Source organism: Denticeps clupeoides, chromosome 3 (assembly GCF_900700375.1).
Source record: "Denticeps clupeoides chromosome 3, fDenClu1.1, whole genome shotgun sequence".
NCBI classification, from domain to species: domain Eukaryota; kingdom Metazoa; phylum Chordata; class Actinopteri; order Clupeiformes; family Denticipitidae; genus Denticeps; species Denticeps clupeoides.
This window is the reverse complement of record NC_041709.1, coordinates 6,994,946-7,017,168: the sequence shown is the minus strand read 5'-3', so window position 1 is coordinate 7,017,168 and position 22,223 is coordinate 6,994,946. Positions and strand designations below refer to the sequence as shown.

General features: G+C 44.1%; 1 protein-coding gene across 3 annotated transcripts in view; it reads left to right on the top strand.

The window, feature by feature from the left end:
* Positions 1 to 237: 237 nt before the first annotated feature.
* map3k1 (mitogen-activated protein kinase kinase kinase 1, E3 ubiquitin protein ligase) overlaps positions 238 to 22,223 on the top strand; it is a 31,215-nt gene continuing 9,229 nt past the window's right edge. The window contains exons 1-10 of one of the 3 annotated variants that reach the window (XM_028974350.1): positions 238 to 742; positions 14,405 to 14,555; positions 14,943 to 15,164; positions 15,285 to 15,485; positions 15,852 to 15,968; positions 16,107 to 16,255; positions 16,363 to 16,484; positions 16,863 to 16,944; positions 18,936 to 19,113; positions 20,021 to 20,284. In XM_028974350.1, coding sequence (XP_028830183.1) covers positions 279 to 742; positions 14,405 to 14,555; positions 14,943 to 15,164; positions 15,285 to 15,485; positions 15,852 to 15,968; positions 16,107 to 16,255; positions 16,363 to 16,484; positions 16,863 to 16,944; positions 18,936 to 19,113; positions 20,021 to 20,284 — 1,950 coding nt within the window. In that variant the 5' untranslated portion in view covers positions 238 to 278. Of the gene's footprint in view, positions 743 to 1,705; positions 1,837 to 14,404; positions 14,556 to 14,942; positions 15,210 to 15,284; positions 15,486 to 15,851; positions 15,969 to 16,106; positions 16,256 to 16,362; positions 16,485 to 16,862; positions 16,945 to 18,935; positions 19,114 to 20,020; positions 20,285 to 22,223 lie in introns of those variants that run through there. The other 2 variants (XM_028974349.1, XM_028974352.1) reach the window with 2 other exon arrangements.

Sequence of the window (22,223 nt, the reverse complement as noted above, 5' to 3'; positions counted from 1 at the left end):
TATTGTGTATGTAAAGACTTTTTAACATTTCGAACCCGTAACGTTATCTCAATTATTGTGCACGTTCACAAATCTGCGCAGAACACGCGCTTGACGGAGCGACCAAAACTTTGGGAACTTTTGGCCGCGCTCGCGCGCGCGCGCGCACGTTACGCAGGTTACGCAGGGCGCGTGCGCGCGCAGCCGCATGTAAACAGAGCCCTCGCTCCTCCCCCCGCTCCCTCCGCTCCTCTCCTCTCCCACTCAGCCCATTAAGTGGCCAAAATTCAGCACGGAAAATGGCGACGGCGGGGAGCCGGACCTCGTCCTCGTCGTCGGGCGCGTTGGAGTCGAGCAGCGGCGCTCAGGGAAGCTCGCCCGCCCCCGGCCCCACGGGCGGTCCCGCGAAAGCGAAGCGCGGCGCCGCGGAGAGTTCGCAATGGAGGCGCAGGGACCTGCGGAAAGTGCGGAGCGTGGACCTGGATAGAGCCGAGGCGCTGCTGCTGTCTCCCGAGACCGGGACCGCGCCGATATCGGCGCAGCTGCACTACTTGTCCGTCTCCTCTCCCAGCGCCGCGCAGGCGACTTCGCTGCAGCGGACTCCCGCTGTCCCGCCGCCCGAGCCCCCGACGGAGCCCGCGGAGCCGGCGGACAGCGCTCAGGAATTGTCGAAAAGTTCGTTTAAAGGCAGCAGCGAGCACCTCGGCGCCGACAATGGTGCCGCCGGAGCTTCGGCGGAACTGACCGGCGCGCCGCACCACTGGTGAGTCCGCGTCGCAGCCGACGTTTTTGTGCCATTTTCCGGGCAGCCTGGTCGTGTTGAGCAGAGCAGCCCACGCAGCGCACGTTGCCCCGGTTCCGCGTGGGGAGTGAAGTCGCTCCGTCCAGGTTTATTCATTGGTTTTATTAACATTTTTTTTTTTAATTCCAGCACCGCATGTTTCTGGATCCGTGCGTGTGTGCGCGTGTTTTTTTTGCGATTAAAAATCTTTTTGTACTATGCATGCATGCAAGCATCAAATACACGGAATTGTTAAAGAACCGAAACTCCGCGTTAAACCCCTGTAGGCATAACATCTATTCATTTGTGCAAATTGTTGCTCGCAAATTTTTATTATTCGCCAAAAAATTTTGTGCCAAAAAATTTGTAGTTAATTTGCGAGTGATTTGCTGGTCAATGATCCGTAATCATGGAAATGTCTTTATTTATTGGACTGTAGTGTGTGTGTGCAACAAGGCTGCGTTTTATAACTTTGGACACCTTCCATATGGAACGCTCATTGTTTTATTTAGTCATCTAGCAGGTAAATATGTGCAGTGGCACGAATCCAGACATTCGAACCCGGGTCCCGCACCTTTTCTCATCATTAAATCCTGGTATGGGTTCTCTTTCTCTCTCTACATATATATGTGTGTGTGTGTGTGTGTGTGTGTTGTCCAGGCATTTGCTGGCCCTTCTATGTGTTTGGCTTTAAAAGCCGTTGTTTGAGACTGACCTTAGGGCCTAATTTTCCAAACACTTCTGTTTCAAACACAATTTAGGCGGATATAAATAGCCAAGGTCGGCGTGAGGAATGAAGGGTGGTGCGGGTTTTCAGCGCATGTGACACCTGGGGGTCGTTTGAAATGTGGCCCCTGTGTATTTTTAACCGTTTTCAAAGGGCCGGCGTCGGTTAAATATTAAAGACGTTGGGTTTTAAGATCAGGGGACGGCATCACGCGAGAACGTCAGGGATTGTGTCCGGCTGAATGACGGCTTGTTCGGGAAAGAATATTGTACTCTGAGAGTCTGTTGCAACACGAGATGCTGGCTTTTGCAACTGTACAGATTATGAGAGCTGAATGGGACGTTGACAGGTAAAGAAACCGATGGAAAGAGAGATGAGCTCTATTGTTAAAAAAAAAAAAAAAAAAAAAAAAAAAAAACGTAATGGTACTTGCCCTCATCCACCCAATTATACTCATGCCTCCATGGCAGTGGGTCAGGAGCAAATAGCTTAAATTGTGTTGTTGTACCTTATGACCAGTACCATAGTCAACCACAGGACTCATTCCATTCATATTGCTGTCATGGGCAGCATAGCATAGCCCATGCTTATATTTAATGCTTCTATTTAATTACTGCCAAAATGCCGTCTTTATTTAATGGATGTCTTATCACATTCAGCTCGGTGGCGTACAGTGTGGGACATATAGCATTTTTTTTTTTTCTAGTGCTGCAGATATAAAAGCCTAAAAAAAATATATATGGGGAACTTGTATTATGGAATGTGGAATGCAAGACAGCAGTGGAATCATTAGAATGGACAGATTTGGGGTTAAGCCTTGTATGCCACATGATTTTTAATAGATGTGTGTGTATGTGTGTCTTAAACTTGCATATTGAATTTAAAGCCAGGGCCTCATTTCCTCAATTTGTATCAGTTCTTTACTTATCTGTTGCTTTGTTCTGTATGTTATAGACCTCTGGATGCCTCTGTTTCAGTTGTTGTCTGTTTAGAATGTTTTGTCCTTTGGTTGAAATGTCAGCACGGGGCTTCAGATTGTCTCAGTCAGCTGACTGCAGCCTCGGTGCATGCCTGTAATCCTGAGAAGGCCTAGCTGTTCTTCGTCTGAGGTTCTTTGAGTCAGATCAGATGTACGTACTTTTTTGTCAGGGGCCTGACTCATTCGTGGACGTGTCCCCTCAGGTGGGATGAAGGACATCGCAGACAGGTACTCATCCCCCTGCCACCTGGTGGAGTAAATATCGCTGGTACAAGCCGTTCCCTCGTCACTTACAGGTGTTTCGCAACGGCCCCCGAAAGCAGATGTTCAGTCGGAAAGTTTGTCTCGATTTAACGTAGCTCTCTTCTGGATGACGAAAGATCAAACAGGCTGTAAATTTGAGTTTTCATCGGTTGACCATTTCAAAAGCGCTCCGCTTTTGCTCTTTTTGAAGTTGCCCATTTGCAGTGGGGACAGTTTCTCTTTGAAGCTCGTGGTTAAGAGGTCATGTTACTCCTGTCAGTAATATTCGATCTGGACAAACAAATTCCCTCGTCCCCAAAGCATAATACTGTTATTTAACCTGCATAACATGTACAGAGACAAAACGTACAGAACAATTTTACTGCATTTCACCTGTCTTGAGAATCCACTAGGTCAGATTTGACCACTTGCGGACGCAAGTTTCCTTTGGAACATAATGCGTCTGAACGCCCACTCCAGTGGGTGTGACCAACCCATGGGTCACAATGAATTTGTTTGCCTTTCCAGCGGATGTGGCAGGAGTTCTGACATTCTTGGTTTACAGTAGGGAGTCTGTCTGATGCAGGACCAGATACCTTGCATGTGAGCGAAGTGTTGGGGCAAAATAAATCACCTATTTTACTTTGTCAGGTTATCAGTTTACACGCCCACACCTGCTGTACACGGTTCATCCACGTGCTACAGCCTCCCTTCAAGCCAGAATCTGTTGTGTTTAGTGTCAGCCCTAAGACTGACGTGGCTTAAGCCTGGCATACTGTCCTACTTTTGGATTGTACCCCCCCCCTGTAAATTAGCAAATTGACCATTTCTGGTTTTAAAATTGGATACAGAGGCATTACATTCACTTGTTCTGAAAAACGTGTTGTATGTGTGGGGTTTTGTTTTTTTTTTTTTTTGTGTATCATAGTAATTTTGTGTGTGGCTTATTTTACGCATAACTCTCAGTCGTGGTTAACTGCTGCTCTCATCTCATCTTCACACTCTTTCTGAAGAAGTCACCAGCTTCCAGGCTTCCAGAGGTCCTGTGAGTGAAAGCAGGGTTCTTCAGAGTGAATTGCCATAGGTTGCTGCTGCCAAGGTGATGCTGTCGGGGCCTGGTCTTAAAAATGGAGGTCCTGGGTGACTACATGGCGGTTAAGGAGTTTGGCCGAGGGAGCCAGTGGCATTTCAGTGTGAAATGTGACACTTGATAAAATAGACCTTTTATTGTGCAGTCAGGGTGATCAGACTGGCTAAATCATTCATAATATAATTCTGTCTTTTAAAATGGCATATATTATTGGGACAGCACTGCGATAATAGTAATGAAACCCATGTCACAATGTTATTTAGATAAAAACATTTGTATTCTAACGTCATGGGGAATTTCAAGTGTCAGTGTGAAATAAATTGCCCTTGTTCCAGAAGAATGTAAATCTTTTAATAAAGGCTGGCTTTATAATGTCTGTTATGAGTTGTTCATAAGATGTGGTTGCCAGGCAAGTAGCACAGGAATGCTTTAAAAAAAAAAAAAAAAAAAAAAGGACTTCTTCTCAAGGGGTCAAAAAGCCACCTTTCCCCACCCAATCGTACCCCACCTTATTTTTGAGAAGCTGTATGTTATAAATTAGGATGATTAGGCGACTTGGGGGAGGGGTTAAGATCCCCTTTTGTAGAAAGAGTGCAACAAATTCTTTATTCTCCTTCAACTGGATTGTTTTCTACAGAGAATATTTTGGTGCAATACAGATCTTATTCACAGGTGTGTCTGTGAACACTGGCTCCTCGTGACATTTGCAGTGCAAACAATTTTTTGCACCCCATGAAATACAGTTGTAGAACATTAAACAGCTGCAAATACTGAAGTGTGGTTCATTGGTAATCACTGAAGCAGTGTTTTTTTGTACCCTAGCTAACACCTCCTGCTTTGGTGAGATGTTTGACACACATGATGGGATTTTTGACAGTCTATGATGTGCGTAAAGATGCGTTGTTGTAAATTTGATGCTTGCATTTGATTGACTGTCTGTCTAAATGTTGCGATCAGTCAGGGGGATCAGTCTCATCAAAGAGTGGCAGTGAAATCATGTAAACCAAAAAAAACTTGTATAGACTTATGTTTTTTTTTTTATTTAACTAATGAAAGTGACTATACAGCTTTATGTAATCATCTGAACTAGCAATTGTGGCAGGTTGCGTTATCTATTTCAAGAAAATGTGCAGCAAACAAAATTTGGACAGAAACCGTATTGCACAAAACATCATATGTTATTACAAGACCATAGGACCTTAACTATTAGAGTCAGCAGCTTGGCCAGCAGTGCATTAAAAAACTATTTCAATAAATGTTTAATACATCAGATAAACCTGGAGCTCCTGGTGCTGGGGCGGCGCGGCGGTCCCCGCAGGACTCTGAGGACTGTGGGAGAGACGAGCGGCTCTGTTAGTGGAGGTAGAGGGGGATGTGCTGTTTTGTCTAGCCCAGTCTGCCTGGGCCTCCCCACGGTCACCCTGCCCGGCCTGTTTAAAGCCCTTGGGTTAGCTGAGTGCTCATGGCTGGACATCGGCAACAAAAGGCCCGGATATTTCAATACCCATTAGCCGTGTCGGAAGGCCTAGGGGTCCCCCCTCCTCCCTCAGTTTCTGTTTAGTTAGCAGCAGGACGAGGCAAGCTGGAGATTACATGTGAAAAGTCAACACATGAGCTCCTGCCTAATCAGGCCCCCGATTACTAGTTAAAACAACAGTTCGTGTGTGCAGATGCACGCGGGGCAAGGATTCGATGCGGGAAAGATGGCCTTGATCCGGAACCCCCCTCCCCGCTGCCAAGAAGACCCTCTAGGTCCAAGTAAACGGAAATATATACGACTTCCCCTGCCGTCACAGGCCTGCGTGTGCTCCGCTTATTACAGCTTCGCTGCCGTTAGGCAAAACTAATACATTCACTCATTCATTCACTCATTCATTCATTCTTTAGAGCTTCCAGTGAAGTTTCCAGTGAGAATAAATGAGTTTAAAACTCTACAAGTTGCTGTTACACCCCTATGGCTTAATGAGCCATTTCCAAACCCGTCGAGGCCGAACCAGCGGAGTTGGGTTACCAACAAAAGCTGTTGGTAACAGTGTATGTTGTGACTGCTGCAAAGGAGCCATTGATTTTTTTCGCCTCTTGTGTTTCGCACGTTCCCAGGCGCTCAACACACACCACACAAATACAGCAACACAACACCGCTACCGGCTGGTAAATATGAGCGCGTTGAGGCATCGGCCTCCCCAGTCTGTTTTTAGAAAGACCTGGAAGCGTTTACTTAGCTACGCCTTTCTTTCACAGTGCGTTCATCCGGCTCCATCAGCCTCCCCCAACCGCAAACTTTACTTGGTTGTTTTCCTTTTTGTCTCGCTCTGACTTTTTTTCACCCCAAGGTCAAGTCTGTCTGACTTGTGTGTGTGTGTGTGTGTGTGTGTGTGTTTTGAAATGAGAGGTTCTGCTGTGAATGACCTGTTTAGCATCCAGTTGAAATGTGATCCCTTCTTGTCAGGGTTTTAATGTGAAGGGACGAGTATTTATTTTTATTTTAGAGTTTGTTGTAACCCGGGTTTGTCTTTGGACTGGAGATTTGGGATAAGGTGGGATAAGAAGTAATAGTACCATTGAAAGTCGGAGCCCTGTTTTAATCTCATAGCACGCCTCAGCATATTGATGAACAGGATTATTATACAGGAAATCCAGCTCACCAGCTCATGGAACGTCCCTCTCCCAAACCTGTTCATTTGGATTTGAGGGGAACTTTTGAAGTAGCTTTTCACCGTGTCATGCAGTGAGTTCAAATTTTTAACATGACCTGTGCTACAAAACAGTTATGCTTTCTAAACAACATTCTAATGTGAAATATTTGCTCTAGATAGTGCTAATTAATGTAATGGGAAATTGTTTGAAGGATTTAGGACATAATGATTCTTCCTTTTGGAGAATCTGAAGGAAAGGCATAATGAAATTGAGCTAATTATAGACTATTTTTATGTGGTTTTATATCGACCCCGTACCATAACTGCAACAGTAGATGCACGTCCTCAGTTACAGCTCTTGATAACCTGCTACTACAATAGCAGCTGTAACAGCAAACCTGGAATAACCTGCATTGACCTCAGTGTTGCCCCGCCAAGGCAACTGCTTCCGCATCGAGGGTAGGAAGGGGATGGATTGAGATAAGAATGTAACCATGCCCATGTACGGCCAGTTGAAGGTCATTCCAGTTGCATTTGTATGTCTAATTAAAAATCCCATGTTAAGCATTTGCAACACACAGAAACAAAAATGGTCAGAAAAAGTGGTTGCTTGGTAGACCTTTGGAGTCACATGATTCATAAACCACCCAACTTATTATTTTTTTGAAAGTGTAGTAGTATAACTTTTTGTGGCAGTGGTTATGGAATCAGACTCGTAACCGGTTCAAATCTCAAACTGCCAAGGTGCCACTGAGGTCCCCTTGAGCAAGGTATCGTCCCCACACACTGCTCCCCGGGAACCTTTCATGACTGCCCACTACTCACCATGGGTGATGGTTAAAAGCAGAGGACACATTTTGTTTGTGTTCACCACGTGCTGTGTATCACAATCACAAAAAACTTGATCTTTTTTTTAGTTCATATCCCTGTGCTGTACCTGTAGATCTGCAATATTCAGCTATTCCCTATTCTTCGGGTCTTGGCTGGTACATTTCAGGTCAACGTTAATTCCGGATGGATGCCAGCCTCTGGTGGAAATGAACACTGATTTGTATTTTAGTTCTGAAGCTGCAAACTCTAATGTTATATATAACCTGTAATAACCTAAATAACCCCCCGGCCCCTCAATGATACATGACTGTTCCAGTTTCTGCCTTTTTACTCTGCTGGCTTCATAAATTTTCTTCCTTTCTCAGTCTGTCCCTAATGTGCCACCTTATTTCTTCAGGTGAGTTTGGCCTAGATTTCCTCTCACATGTGACCTTGTGAAATAAGGCTGTAAAATATTTTCCTGCTGCTGCCAGGCATCACTCCACCCCTTGTAGAGGCTCCATGCCCCTTTCTCTTTATTTTTAATTTTGGGATCCCGTAGGCCTGTGAGTGCCCCCTGTCAGTTCCCATCAGCAGCGAGGATGCTGATGAGCGCGAGGACTGTGGTAGTGGACACCACTGTTCAGGCCACATGGGGTTTCTGCCGAGGACGTTCGACCCGGCACGAACACACGGGCAGTCAGAGACTGCCTCCCATGGGGCATGTGGCAATCAATTACCGATTTTATCTAATCAACACTATATGTGTGTGTGTGCGTGTGTGTGTGTGTGTGTGTGTGCGCGTGTGTGCGTGCGTGTGTGTGTGTGTGCGTGTGTGTGTGCAAGTGTTTTTTTTCCATAAAGATGCTTCAGACTATTCTCCAAGCTTCTAGACCTAATTCTTGTAGATAATATTTTGGTCCACAGACCTTCAATGGGGTTGAAATCAGGGCAGCAGCCTTTAGGCCAAATTGTAGTAGCGTGTCCCAGCTACTGCAGTCTGTGCTGTCTGGTGTTGGACGTTTTTGCAACACGGTGTACATTGTAGTCTTTGCCAACTGTTTCAATATAACTGGAAATTAGAGGCTGCAATAGACCGGGCAATTGTGACCCGTGTCCTTGATGCACAGTGACATTTTTAGATTAATGTGTCAGGCTACCGTGTGAAAACACACAATTTCTTGTTAAAAGGTGAACTTCTAGTTATTGTTTTGCTTGGTTGACATGTATTGAGCCCAGGGCTACGGATTTTTATTTTTCCTTTCTTACTCAACAGCAGTAAGATTGAAGACAGGGGCTGGAATGAAAATATCTGCCAGACTGTGGCTATTTAGCGGTCGTGGTGAGAACTTGTGATACTTGGCTTAGTCATGTGGTTCCAGATGATTGTTTTATCCAGAAATTTCACATGATCGTCATGCTTGCGCTTTAAGATTTTTAAACGACCAACAACAACATAATGCATATGTGAGTGGTCGATAGCTCTGTTACCAACCATGTTACCTGGTCTGATTATTTAAAATGTTTTCCCTCAGTCTTCATTAAAGGAACATTTTAACACGTGTCATACTAGCTGCCCACACTGATCAGATGCCAATAGTCCTCTACTGTACCCCAGGTCCAAGCAGAATGCCTGGGCATGCAATAAATAAGTTTACAATGTAAAGAATGTTGAATGGTGAGGTAACTCATTAGGCTTGTATAGGCTTATCAGTACCCTTCTCTATAACCAGGTCTCAAGCAGTAAATGTCTAAAATCTGACTTGCACTGCACCTTGAACAACAAATATGAAGTTCAGCAGCACTTTATTTCACAATTTTGCAACAGAAGCGTTATTTAAAGGTCCCTTGACATTAATTTTTTTTACTTTTATATTAGTCTCCTAATACTATATCTGAAGTCTCAGCCTTGATGCAGAATTACAGCCACTTTTTGCCAGTCCCACAATGACATTTTGGTGTGTATAACATTAAATGCTAATGAGGTGGGACGTGGAGGAGAGCAGCCTATAGAAAAACTATACTAATAAATATATATATATATATATACACACACACACACACACACACATTTACAGAAATACAAAAATACATGTCTCTTTACACCTCATATTATTTCTAGCCACTGCAGGACTGTAGACAGGCTAGGGGAACTCTTAATAATATTGACAATACTCATATTAAGATGGACAAAGTTCTGTGGATGCAGAATGAAATGTCTCTACATTAAAGAAAAGAAGTGAAAAGAAAGAAATAATTAAAGAAAGTCCAGTTGCCATGACTCAAATTTCAGACAACTCGTATTAATGTTAAATAATCTCACAAAGTGAAATTTTCATGATAGAGGACCTATAAGTGAGTTTAAAAAAGTCTAATAATCAATAAAAAAAATTAACCACCAGTGAGAAAATTGATTTTCATTTGAATTTTTTTGTGTTTTAGGTTTCTCCTGCATGGTTTGCCCTCATTGAATTTTTTTTTTCTGTTATTATGCACATCTGAGAAGTGCTGTACCTGTCTTACCATTTGGGCTTTAGGGGCTGCAGGTTTGGGGTTTTTGCAGAGTGTGCCAGAAAAATGGCTTGGGGTCCCCTCCCCCTCCATCCTAAAGCCAGCTAAACCCCTCATTCCCACCCCTTCCCTCCCTCCGTCCAGAGGCCGTGCTCCACTTCCAGCCCTCTCTGGATAGTGGGCCATTAAATGTACTGTCTGTTCATCAGCTCATTTGGCACAATTGCCCTGACATGTTGGGTGTGGAGGCGGGCCGTACAGGGAGAGCAGGAATTGGACAGTGTGTGTGTGTGTGTGTGTGTGTGTGTGTGTGTGTGTGTGTGTGTGTGTGTGAGAGAGAGAGAGAGACTGGGACTCTTCAGAACTCACTGCCTGCGCTGCGTAGTTGCCTCCCAGAAGAACTGTAATGTCATCAGCTTTTGGTTTACAGCAGTGTTTTAAGGCAGCTCACTGAACGAGAAGGTTGCAGTGAGGCTGCCCCTGCTGAAACCAGGCTGCGCTCTCTGCAGCTGGAGATCAGGGGGCAGAGGGGCGTCTTGGTTCCTGGTTGGGGGTGGTGTTTCAGCTAGTGGCATGGCGAGAGAGGAATTTCCCGGCATTCCATCCACATTCCAAAACCACTGTGAACCAGCAGTGAAGCCACTCTTCCCACCTGCCTAGGCCACCGCTGACCAACCCCCAGGACCTCTTTTGCCAAAAGCTTTTCCCTGCTATATTTTGCACAATTAGCATATAGAAGTTTAATTTGTTGAGTTAAGGAATGAAAATCTCAGCCTGCCTAAAATCTTGGGTAGTTAAAGAAGTCAATCTGATCTTAATCGATGTAAATTGGTTGACGAAAAATGAGAAGATTAAGGGTAAAATCTACCTCTTTTACCTTGTTTGTATGTAGGAGAGTGGAGGCTGTAATGATAATCTTGTTCCTCTGTAGCTCTACCAGCCATTGCTAATATCGAAGCAGCTCAGGCTCCACTGTACTGTCTGATGTGTCTGCCAGCTCTAAATTCAGGTATCATTTGTTACAAGACTCCACCTCAGCATCTTAAAATAAAATCTAAATTGAGCCCACAACAAGCAAGACCATACTATTAATAGATGGGCACTGGAGTTCATCCCAAAGGCTGCAATGGAAGCAAGCTGAGGAACAGTTACGCGCAGAAGGTGATTCTTCTTATTTCTGTTCTATTATTCATTCAATGGAGGCCACTTTTGTTTATTATTCATAAAAAGACCAAATGTAATCAGCCATCGGCCTATATAATACTAATTAAGAGTTCTAGGTCTTTTTATGATGTAAAATATTTTTCTTTTTGCATAATAACATTCAATTACGCTATAGTAGTTTATGGTGATATGGTTGTCAGTATATTTCCTAATATTCTGCTTGTTAATGTATGTGTTTTTTTCTAATCGCTTGATATTAGTTGACTTTTGTATTCACCATCTAACCTTTTTGTTAGAAGCATTTGCAACTGAGAGTTAGTGTTTTACACATGTTTATTTAAATCCAGCAAATGTCCTTATCAGTGCATTATGAAAGATTTACATGTTCCAATGTTGTTCATGGAACTTTATAATGTGCTTGTACCCACCTTTATGTCTGGCAATAATCATGCATGAAATTGTCTCCGTTCAGACCTTCAATGATTCTGAACTGTCTTTATTTTAACAGATTCTCTTTATAGGTCTTAGAGAAGGTTAGAAATTGCAAGTCAAAGTACATAGGCACCTTTCTGTTTGTGGTGTAGCGTTTGGAAACAAAACTACTTTGTCATTCTATTGGGACTTGGTGGTTCTGCTGTGTGCATGTAATAGTCAGCTTTCTGTAAGGCCCATGGGTGTTGGTTTCCCCTATGTTGTGCAATGCAGGAGCCAAATTGATGCCACTATTGCCCCTTATATAATAATCCACTGTGCACTCAGGCTAATGCAGGAGGTCCCACCCTGGGGTCCATGGTTCACATGGTAGCAGTCATGACAACAACTGTTTGTTTCATAAGGGCCGATCACATTACGGTCCGCACCTTCCCTTAGGTGTGAGTGAAAGGGAAAGGGGTTCCCCTAGCAGGTGATCCGGTGTTCTGAGGCACCGGATGAGGCTGCCACCTTTATGACTGTTTTTTTTTTATGGTCAACCCTACCGACAGTGCCTAGGTCACGCTGTTATTTTCCGCCGATCCGCATGATTCTTTGTTCCGCCCATACTGTGTGATGTGCACGTGCTCAGGATCTCCTCTTCTGTTTTCCTGTTTCTGAAAGGAACTGCTGCTCTGCACTGAAAAAGAGGAAGTCATTTCTGAACGTTTACACCACAGCAGCTGTAGTACAGTAGTAGAAGCAAGGCAGAACTCTGAAGTGTGCAACATATTTCATATTGTGATCAGCTAAAAGCATCAGCTTTTACCAGTTCATCTAGACTTTTTGTGATAAACCCCAATGGGGACAATTTTCATAGAAACTTCACAGGTCTGCTTGGTTTTTCATGAATGTGAAGTCTTCAAGGATCTTCTCAAGTCATGTTACTTCCAGTCATGTGATGTGTAGCTGAAATAATCTGCATTGTTTGTGATTAGTGCTCTGGATTGCGTGGGACCCCCAAACGAAGGAGCTGCAGTGCTTCCCTCTAATAGGCACAAGCTTCCGAACATGCGTGTATAGATGTTCAAAATGTTATTATGCAATAAAATTAGTTGCGGCATGGACACCAGAGGAACCGTTTTGATCCCTCTCACTTTTGCTTTTTAGGAAGTCCTTGTCCTTTGCTGTCCCTACTGCTTGTGTGACCTGTAACCTGAGTTTTGGGAGTGGTGTGGCCCATGAGAAAGGGTGTGCTCCGTCAACATGCTGTGTGTGTGTGTGTGTGTGTGTGTGTGTGTGTGTGTGTGTGTGTGTGGGGTGCACAGTCTCGGCTTACGTGGAGGCTTGAAATGGATTCCCAGCCGCCGGCCCTTCCACGTCCCACCTGCATGGCTCACAATGGCCCTTTGTTTTCAACCCATGGCACTGTGGGATAGCTGTAATTTGAGAGGCAAGGGCCTGTCCACCACGACCTTTTCATTCAGTGGAGAAACGCTAAACTCCTGCTATCTAGTTTCATTGATCCTGGCTCTGAATCTTGAGAAGTCTGCTCCCCTTAGCAGTGGGGAATGAAGGTCTCCTGTTGCTCTGCTCATGTTAGTCCAGTGCTTTATAAACTCTCTGTTCAAAGACAATGTGAAGTTTTTAAAAATATATTGTTACTGCATAATTGCTATAGACTGCCATATTTTGTTTAGCGCATGATAATGCTGTTTCTATAGTGTTGTGTTTTTGTTGAACAAATCTGGGCTTATTTAAACCCCCAAAATAGTGTCTGAGCTCTACTGAAATCCTTATTTATCAAGAAGCCCATGGGTCTTCCAGCCCCAATGCATAAAACGCCATTCAAACTTAAGTAAAAGTTGTTAAAACATTGGGTAGAGTCCCTCGTGCACTTCCTGTCCGCTCCATCTGCAGATGCGCTTCAAAAAACAAGCGCGCTGCTGCAGGAAGTCCATCTTTCCTGTTCTGCACTTGAAAATAAAAAAAGCAGTTTTCTTTTGTAGTTCTCCCTCTTTTAACTGCACTGCCGAGGAGGTCTGGAGGAGAAGTGTGCCTGCTGGTTGCACTATTAATGAAAAGGATGGTCGTTAGCTATGAAGGCCCTTCCCCTAGCCATGACCTCCCCACCCATCTGTGGGCTGAGCCAGGCGGCCGAGTCCCACATCAGGAGGGATCCGTCCGGCTGCCTTTCAGCAGTTCATTAAAAACCAAGCTCTTTCATTTCAGCTGGCCCCGTCAACACTCTCCCTCTACCCCATCTCATCCTGTGATAAGATCTGGTGGGGGTGGGCCACACGCTTGGCTTAATAAGCTTATGATGTACTATTCTTTTTTTACTATACTATAGTACTATAAATGTACTATAAATTTTTTTAATTTATTTGTCTGTTGATTGGGCCTTTTGGAAATAATTTGGAGATTACACCTATATCTAGGAGCTTAATCTTAATTTTTAGTGTGTGTGTGTGTGTGTGTGTGTGTGTTGTGTGTTTTGTTTTTTTTATTATTTAAGGCAGACTAAGTGTTTTGGCCCTGAAAGGCCTCCATTCACACAGCAGCGTGGGGTGGCCAGTGAACAATGCTGTCAGACCTCATTTGTATGATGTACTGTAAATCCAATGGGCCAAGACTGCAGCGGCTCCTTATCATAACATCCTCTTGCACAGGGCAGAATATTTGTTCTGAAGTCCCCTCCCTGACCACCATCCTCTATGGCCAAATGGCGCATCCATGCCTGTTGTATGACCATGGCATGTATGAAGTGAGAATTGTAGAGTACTTGTTTGTTCATGCCTTGTGCACATAGTGGTGCAGAGTTTCTTTTTTGTGTGGTTGTGGTTTGATGTGCGTGCATGTTAATTATGAAATGTCTCATTTATTGACTGATTTGATAGAAGAGTTGTTGTTGTCAGTAGTTAACTGTGTGCAATTTTTACTGTACTTAACACAATTGCCTCACTTAGTCCAAAGCCCTTCTAAACCTTTACTAAAACATCCCTACTCCTGTTGTATAATGGTTACAGTCAGCCTTGATCCAACTGTTGTTTCATGTTGTCACCATTTGCAGTCGCGACATGGAGAATAAAGACACACCTCGGGGCCTGCAGAAGATGGAGGATCGGCCAGAGGAGCGCATGATCCGGGAGAAGCTCAAGGCCACCTGCATGCCCACCTGGAAGCATGAATGGCTGGAGAGGAGGAGTCGCAGAGGTCCAGTGGTGAGTGTTCACTAGACATGTTGTCCATTTCAGATATTTTTCACCAGCATGTTTAGGATCAGAGATTGTTTCAGAGTCAGTATTATATTCCTGGTTATTATAAGAGTTATTATTGTTTTTTGCACACCATTGTTTAAATAAACAATTTAAACATTTTAAAGCAACTGGTGCTACAGAAATTGGACTTCAGATCTGTTTAAAATGTTCCCCTGTCTTTTTGTTTACCGTTTACTGCAGGGTTGTGCAAGCTTTAGTTCTATTAATCAGACCTAGTTTCGTTTGTGACCTGTGTGCCCAACCTACTCTCTGCACATGCTGTTCCCTCCAGGGGTTCCTGCCCTCGGTCTGTTGGCCTGCGATTGACCCGATCTCTTCCTTGCACTTTAGGTTGTGAAGCCCATCCCACTCCGACCAGATGGAACTGAGGTTGGCCAGGTTGGAGCCGAGTGGGGCCAAGGTGCAAACACCACCATGCAAACCAGGGGGAGGCGCAGCCCCTCCCCGGGGCCTACCTCTTCCTCTTCCTCCACTTCCTCTTCCTCCACTAGCAAGCTCATCGGAAAACCAGAGTCTCCCGGTGTGCATCGGAAGAGGGCATCTCCAGTCCCTGTGAGTTTACAGAACGTCCTCCACCATGATCCTCGCTGCTATAAGGTGTTTTATGTACACTATACGTATTAAAACACAGTGTCGGTGTGTAACCTCCCTTTCAAAATGTTCCTTCCTTAGTTTCAGAGTGGCCGGGTCACGCCCCCTCGAAGGGCTCCTTCCCCAGATGGCTTTTCACCTTACAGCCCTGAAGAAACAAACCGCCGGGTCAACAAGGTCATGAGGGCCCGTCTCTATTTGCTGCAGCAAATAGGACCCAACTCCTTCCTGATTGGAGGAGACAGCCCAGACAACAAATACAGGGTGTTCATAGGTCCACAGGTAGGCCGGATCAAACAGGAAGTGGCGAAGTGTTCTGTTCAAATAAGAAACTTCAGTGTGTGCTATTCCACATAACTCACTCACGGCCAGAGTAAATGTACCTGCACAATATTTGCAGTCTGTTCAAAACTACTTGAGCTTTAGATATTTTATTTAGTCATGTAGCATCTGAAACCACTATGAGTTTATGAAACTTGGAAAATCACAGTATTGCTTTGAAAATTAAATGAGTTGAATTAGGAGGCAGCAGATTCTGCTGGTGTGAATCAGCCGTAAAACAATCAGTCTATTTTACACCCTATATTCATGCAAAATTAGGTAGAAATGAATATCTATTTCTATTGCATTTCTTTGCCTCCATCGTAGACCTGCAGCTGTGGTCGAGGGGCATTCTGCATCCACGTCCTCTTTGTCATGCTCAGAGTGTTTCAGCTGGAGCCCTCAGACCCACTGCTCTGGAGAAAGACACTCAAGAACTTTGAGGTGAAGAACTTATTCAACTGCAATGAGACGTTATATGTTTGTCTTTCTGATTTAATCATGAACGTATGCTGTGTGATCAATATTATTGTAGCAATATTTTTTTGTGCTGTTCTGTGCTCATGCTGTCTGTGGTTCCAGGTGGAGACCCTCTTTCAAAAGTACCACAATCGCCGCAGCTCTCGGATCAAAGCTCCCTCCCGCAGCACCATTCAGAAGTTTGTCTCACGCATGTCCAACTCTCACACATCCTGTACGTCCAGCACCTCCACCTCCAGCAATGAGAGCAGGTGAAATTTAAAGTGATGTGGGATAATGGCAAGCTGGTAGCTCAGCTTTTTTGGATTGGTGTATGAAATGTTTATAAAGGACTGTCTGTATCTATCTGTGGCTGCAGTGTGAAGGATGAGGAGGAACAGATGTGTCCCATCTGTCTGCTGGACATGCTGGATGAAGAAAGTTTGACTGTATGTGAGGAAGGCTGCAGAAACAAGCTGCACCACCACTGCATGTCCATCTGTGAGTTTACACACACATATACACAAACAGTTATTTACAGTGTCTGCTGCCAGAAGCTAGGAAAATATCATTATAACAAGGCCAGCATACACATTAGACATCTCGTACACATCAGCTTAGATCAAACAATCTGGCATTTATTGAGTCCTTGCAGTCATCCATGAAAGGGTTCACGCACCGATGGGCCTGCCACCCCCTGCTGTCTGTGTCCATCCTGTGTGGCTGTTGAAAGAGTGGTGCCACTTCAGGCTCAAGGCCTCATCCTAACTGGGACATGGCGTTATTGCAGTCCAAATCGGCACTGACAGGTGGTCAAAAGGCATTCATTCTTGAATCTTCCGCTGCATTAAATTCTGTCCTTTTTCTTGTGGATTCTAGGGGCCGAGGAATGCCGACGGAACCACGAACCTCTGATCTGCCCCCTTTGCAGGGCCAGGTGGAAGTCCCATGATTTTTACAGGTAATTAAGTCTTCTAGTGTGATTGCAAAAGTATCTGTTTCTGTGTGAGTGAACCGGTTTAAAAGGACCAGACCCACTGTGCTTCCATCCTTACGTATGAATGTATGGAATTTGTTTGGCAAATGTTTATTCCATATTGTTTTAGATTTTAGATTCTTTTATAGCCAGTAACAAGTCCTTATACCCAACACACATCACAGCATACAGCCATGTGCAACGTACAGATCGGGTATGGTATTACAGAGTCTGTGTACAACCCCATGATAGGCTTAAGGTGCAAATCTGCCAAAAAAAATCCATGATATTCTAGTCTTTAAAGCAGTAGCCTTAATTACAGATCAATGTAATGTCCTATCACAGTGAACCCCACAAGATTTTCAGTTCTAACTTTGCTGTGTATGTGTATGTGTAAACAAACATGCACTTGCACACTGTGCAATTCACAGAACAAAAGACTCCAATGCCATGCATTGTAATGTCAGCCAGTAATATGGCCATTAAAACAGAGCATCCATTGAAGGGCTGTTTAATCATTTGTACTGTGAAAACCTTTCTAGGAACCAACTGCATGTTTTTTTCCTACTTCTCAAATTATTATGAAAATGGTTAGGAAATGGTTTTGTTAAAATATCCTCTTAGAAAGACCCCAGGAACATTTAGGCATTGTTGTGTGATTTAGGGGCTTGTGTTACTGTTGTCTGGGTATCAGGAAGCACCTGCAAGGCTGATGCAGCAGCAGCAACTGCTGTCATGGAGCAGACTGATAAGACCGAAGCGCAAGGAAATCTCAGCGGAACAGTCAATCGCCTGGTGGCAGATTGCACAGTAGCACCAGGGACAGGAAAAGATGCCTGCACCCCTCCCCCGCCACATCTAAAAATGACAAGAAAAAAAAAAAAAAAAAACGATTCAGTGCCATCACTGTACCATGGTGTGACTAAAGAGGTATGCCAAGCAGCCCTCTGGTCCAGTCTTATCCGCCCCAGCAGCTAAGCCCTCGGTGGGAGCTCAAGAATGCTAGTGTCAACAGGGCTCAAATTAGACCTTTTGCCCTCACAGCATTGTGTGATTTTTCTGCCAGTGGACATGTCTCTCTCTCACACCGCCGCCTCCTCTGGAGCTGCATCAGACTCCCGACTGCTCTGGTCCCTGGCTCCTGGTTTACTCCAGTTGCAGTGCAACATCTTACAGCTTCATGATGATTGTAATGCCAAAGCTGTGAGTTTTAATCATTGAACCAGATTGCTGCACTGAAATACATAGAGATACAGTATTTCTTTTGTTAAATTTTGACTTAACCACTAAATGGTTAAGTAATGGGACTTTTTGGGCTCCCCTACTTCCCCCTTCCTTGGATCCCTTCCTTGTGGTTAGGTGAGCTAGACAGAGAGGCACCACCCTTGTTTTGTGTGTCTGCCCAGGTCTGAAATGATAGTAGCACATTTCAAGGTGTGTTTTCCCCCTGCAGACATGAAATTGGCTCCAACGTGGGGGGGTTATACACACTCCAAACAATATCTGAAACTGTAGCCCATTGTTTTTCATGTTGAGACTGCCATAATTATTCTAATTGGACAGAATGCTTGTATTGTTTTTGTCAGATGAGGCTCTGAGTTCAGGTACTTTTTGTGTTTCTTTTTTGTTGGCTTAGGATTCTTGATGGTTCATCATGACCCTTGAGGTGTGCAAATCATCTTAATGGGGAAAAAAGTGCCTCATTTAACAAAATGGTCCATTTTCCAGAAACTGAGCTGTATTTGACTTTAGCTTTTGCTGTCTCATAGTCAAAGATTCCAAAAGTGAAGCGACCACAAGGGATCTGTGTTTTTAGCTGAAGTATGTATCCATGTGTGTGATCTAAGTATTCATTGTGTTAGTTAATTCACTGTAATTATACCCACACACCACCACTGTATGCACAGGTGCACTGTTCAGAGTGATCGTCGCCCTACAAGATTTTTTTTTTCTCTCTCTATTTTCTGTCCCCATAGCCATGACCCATCCTCCTCCTTGGAGGGAGGCTCCAGCCGCTCTCAGGCTCAGGCCTCGTCCTCAACCCCGAGTGAGAGCTCCAGAGTAGGCCAGTCAGAAGGTGACTTTGCCCTGCCACACTATGGCATGCAGCAGATTCCTCAAACTTACAAAGAGCTGGCAGAGCCTTGGATCAAGGTGAGATACAGTCAGGTCATCATTATTTGGGTGTTGAAGGAAACTTACAGTGGGCACAGAAAGTATGTTATATTTTGTTTTATTGCACTCATTTGCTTAAGTACATTTGTTCCCTCATGCATAGCACCACATATTGACAGAAAAGCAGAATTGCAGATTTATTAACAAAGAAAAACTGAAATATTACATGGTCCCAATTATTCAGACCTTTTGCTCAGTATTTAGAAGAAGCTCCTTTTTGATCTAATACAGCCACAAGTCTTTTTGGGAAAGTTTTTCACACCTGGATTTGGGGATCCTCTGCCGATCTTCCTTGCAGATCCAATCCAGTTCTGGCAGGTTGGGTGGTAAACGTTGGTGGACATTCATTTTTAGGTCTCTCCAGAGATTGAGTCCTTCAGGTCCTTATTCACCTTCTCCCCCCATAGCTCAGTTTGTCTGGACAGCCAGCTCTAGGAAGGGTTCTGGTTATCCCAAATGCCTTCCATGTAAGGTGTATGGAGGCCACTGTGCTCTTAGGAACCTTAAGTGCAGCAGGATTTTTTGGCCTGATCTGTGCTTTGCCACAATTCTGTCTCTGAGCTCTTCAGGCAGTTCCTTTGACCTCATGATTCTCATTTGCTCTGACACTCATTGTGAGCTGTAAGGTCTTATATAGACAGGGGTGTGGCTTACCTAATGAAGTCCAGTCAGTATAATCCAACACAGCTGGACTCAAATGAAGGGGTAGAACCATCTCAAGGACGATCAGAAGAAATTGACAGAACCTGAGTTAAATTTATGAGTCACAGCAAAAGGTCTGAAAACTTAGGACCATGTGATATTTCAGTTTTTCTTTGTTAATAAATACCCAATGTACATGATGAAGCAATTCATGTAAAGGTCAATATATGTTTTCCCCTCTCAGGTCTTTGGTATGGAGCTGGTGGGCTGTCTGTTCTCACGTAATTGGAACATCCGGGAGATGGCGCTTCGCAGACTGTCCCATGATGTGAGCGGCGCTCTGCTGCTGGCCAATGGGGAGCGCTCACTGGGTGGCAACTCAGGTTTGGGCGTGGCCAGTGGAGGCGGGTGTGGGGAAGTGTCTGGAGAGGTGGTGGTGGAGTCCTGCTGCAGCGTGCTCTCCATGGTCTGCGCTGACCCAGTCTACAAGGTCTACGTGGCTGCGCTTGTGAGTTCCCTGCCCGTGTGTTTAATCACCCCACCATGTTCTTACATCTGCAATGTAATCTGTTATGAAGTCACAAGAGATTTTTCTCATGCAGTAACAGTGCTTGTTATGGTTGCCTGGCAATAGTACGTCTTGGTACCTCAATTTATGGTTTGATAGTCATTCATGTGTGTGCAGTTATCAAGTCCTTCAATATGACTGTGAACTTGGCTCAGATTTTATAACTAGAATGAATCTTTTTATAATTTTTGTTTTATCAAAGAAGGAAATGTTCCCTATGACACACTGACGTATCTACTTTAAAAATCTTTGCACTGGGTATCCAAAATTCTTGCACCTTCATTATTTCCTTCAACATTCAAATGTTGCAATGCAATGCCATTACATTCATGAAGTATTGGTGTGATGTACAGACAATTTCATTTGAGGTGTGCCATTTAGTATGGTCCCTGTAAGGCTCTAAGGGGATCTAAGGGGTGTCAACCTTAAGTCATACCTTTTATTTATTTATTTAAACCTCCACTGTGCGTGGCGTTGTCAGCTTGAGCAAATCATTAAATAACAAAAAAATAAAATCTTAAATTAAATAAAAAAACAACATGGTGGGGGGGGGGGAAATCTCTGGACTCTTGTATTTGCACAAAATGCACAAATAAATATTATGTAAGCAATAATAAAACATATATTTTATATATAAATATATATTTTTTGTTATTTAATAATTTGCCTCAATCTGACAACTCCACGCACAGTGGAGCTCTTACACAGGAGTCCATTAGTCATCAGTACCAGGGGATATGGGAATGAGGCAAGTACAACGTCCAGATTTGTTTTTCCTGGCTGAGCCGTTCCAAAGTTCAGTCGCGACAAACTCCACCGCTGTCTGCGTTTTAAGAGTTCAGTTCAGCCGGGAAGTCTAAAAGTCGGCCACAGCAGGGATCTCCATGCTTGAAAGAAAGGTTTCTTTCCCTGCTCTCCTAACCTATTTAATCGCTTCTTAAAGAACAATAGTGCGGTGCTGTTTTTTTTTTTTCTCCTGCCTCCTCCATCTTGTCTCTCCATAACGCAGATTTCTGTGAGTTGACATCTGCCCTGGCACTTTTTGCTTTTGAGACTAGCATTTGTGAAGAGAGAAAAAGTTTTGTGATCTTGGCAGAAGAGGGCCTCTCATATTTAGTGTGAATGGACCGTATTGCTGTATTCTGCAAAGACAAAGGAAGGGGGGGACCTGCCGTGCACTAAAAATACTGTGTACTCGAGGGAATCTCGAGGGAACCGCCAGCGGGTCAGAATGGTGCTTTGAAGAGGCCTCTTACTCCTAAGGATTTTTTTTCTCCCCACTCAACAAGATCGTGTAAAGGTGTGTCACTTACTGTATAAAAAAAAAAAAAAAAAAAGATTAAACCTTTTCTGGACCAGAACTTAAACATTTGATTTAAAATGTTGTGTAATAAGAAAGTAATGATTTTTTTTTCTTTGGTGCAAGTAAAGTGCAGTAAAAGTATTGTGTGCTGGGCTATGTGTTAAGTGCAACTCACGTCACTCCCATCTCAGGGATGCAGGGAACACATTCTCACTTGCCCCCTCTTTCCTTTCGCTGAAACCTACTAAAAATCATGCAGCTTGTCCTTCATTTTGAAGATATACAGCATAATTAATCAATGCATTATATCGTTGTCATCGTCTTCCTCCACTAATCCTGGTCTGGGTTGGGGGGGCAGCATCCCAAGTAGGGAATCCCAGACAGCCCTCTCCCCAGCCACCTCCACCAGATCCTCCGGCAAGACCTCAAGGCGTTCCCAGACCAGATTGGAGATATAATTTCTCCAGCTGTCCTGGGTCAACCCGGGGGCCTCCTGCCAGCAGGACATGCCCGAAACACCTCCCCATTAAATGCATTGTATATTTTTTGCAATTTTCTTTGCAATTTTTATTTGAA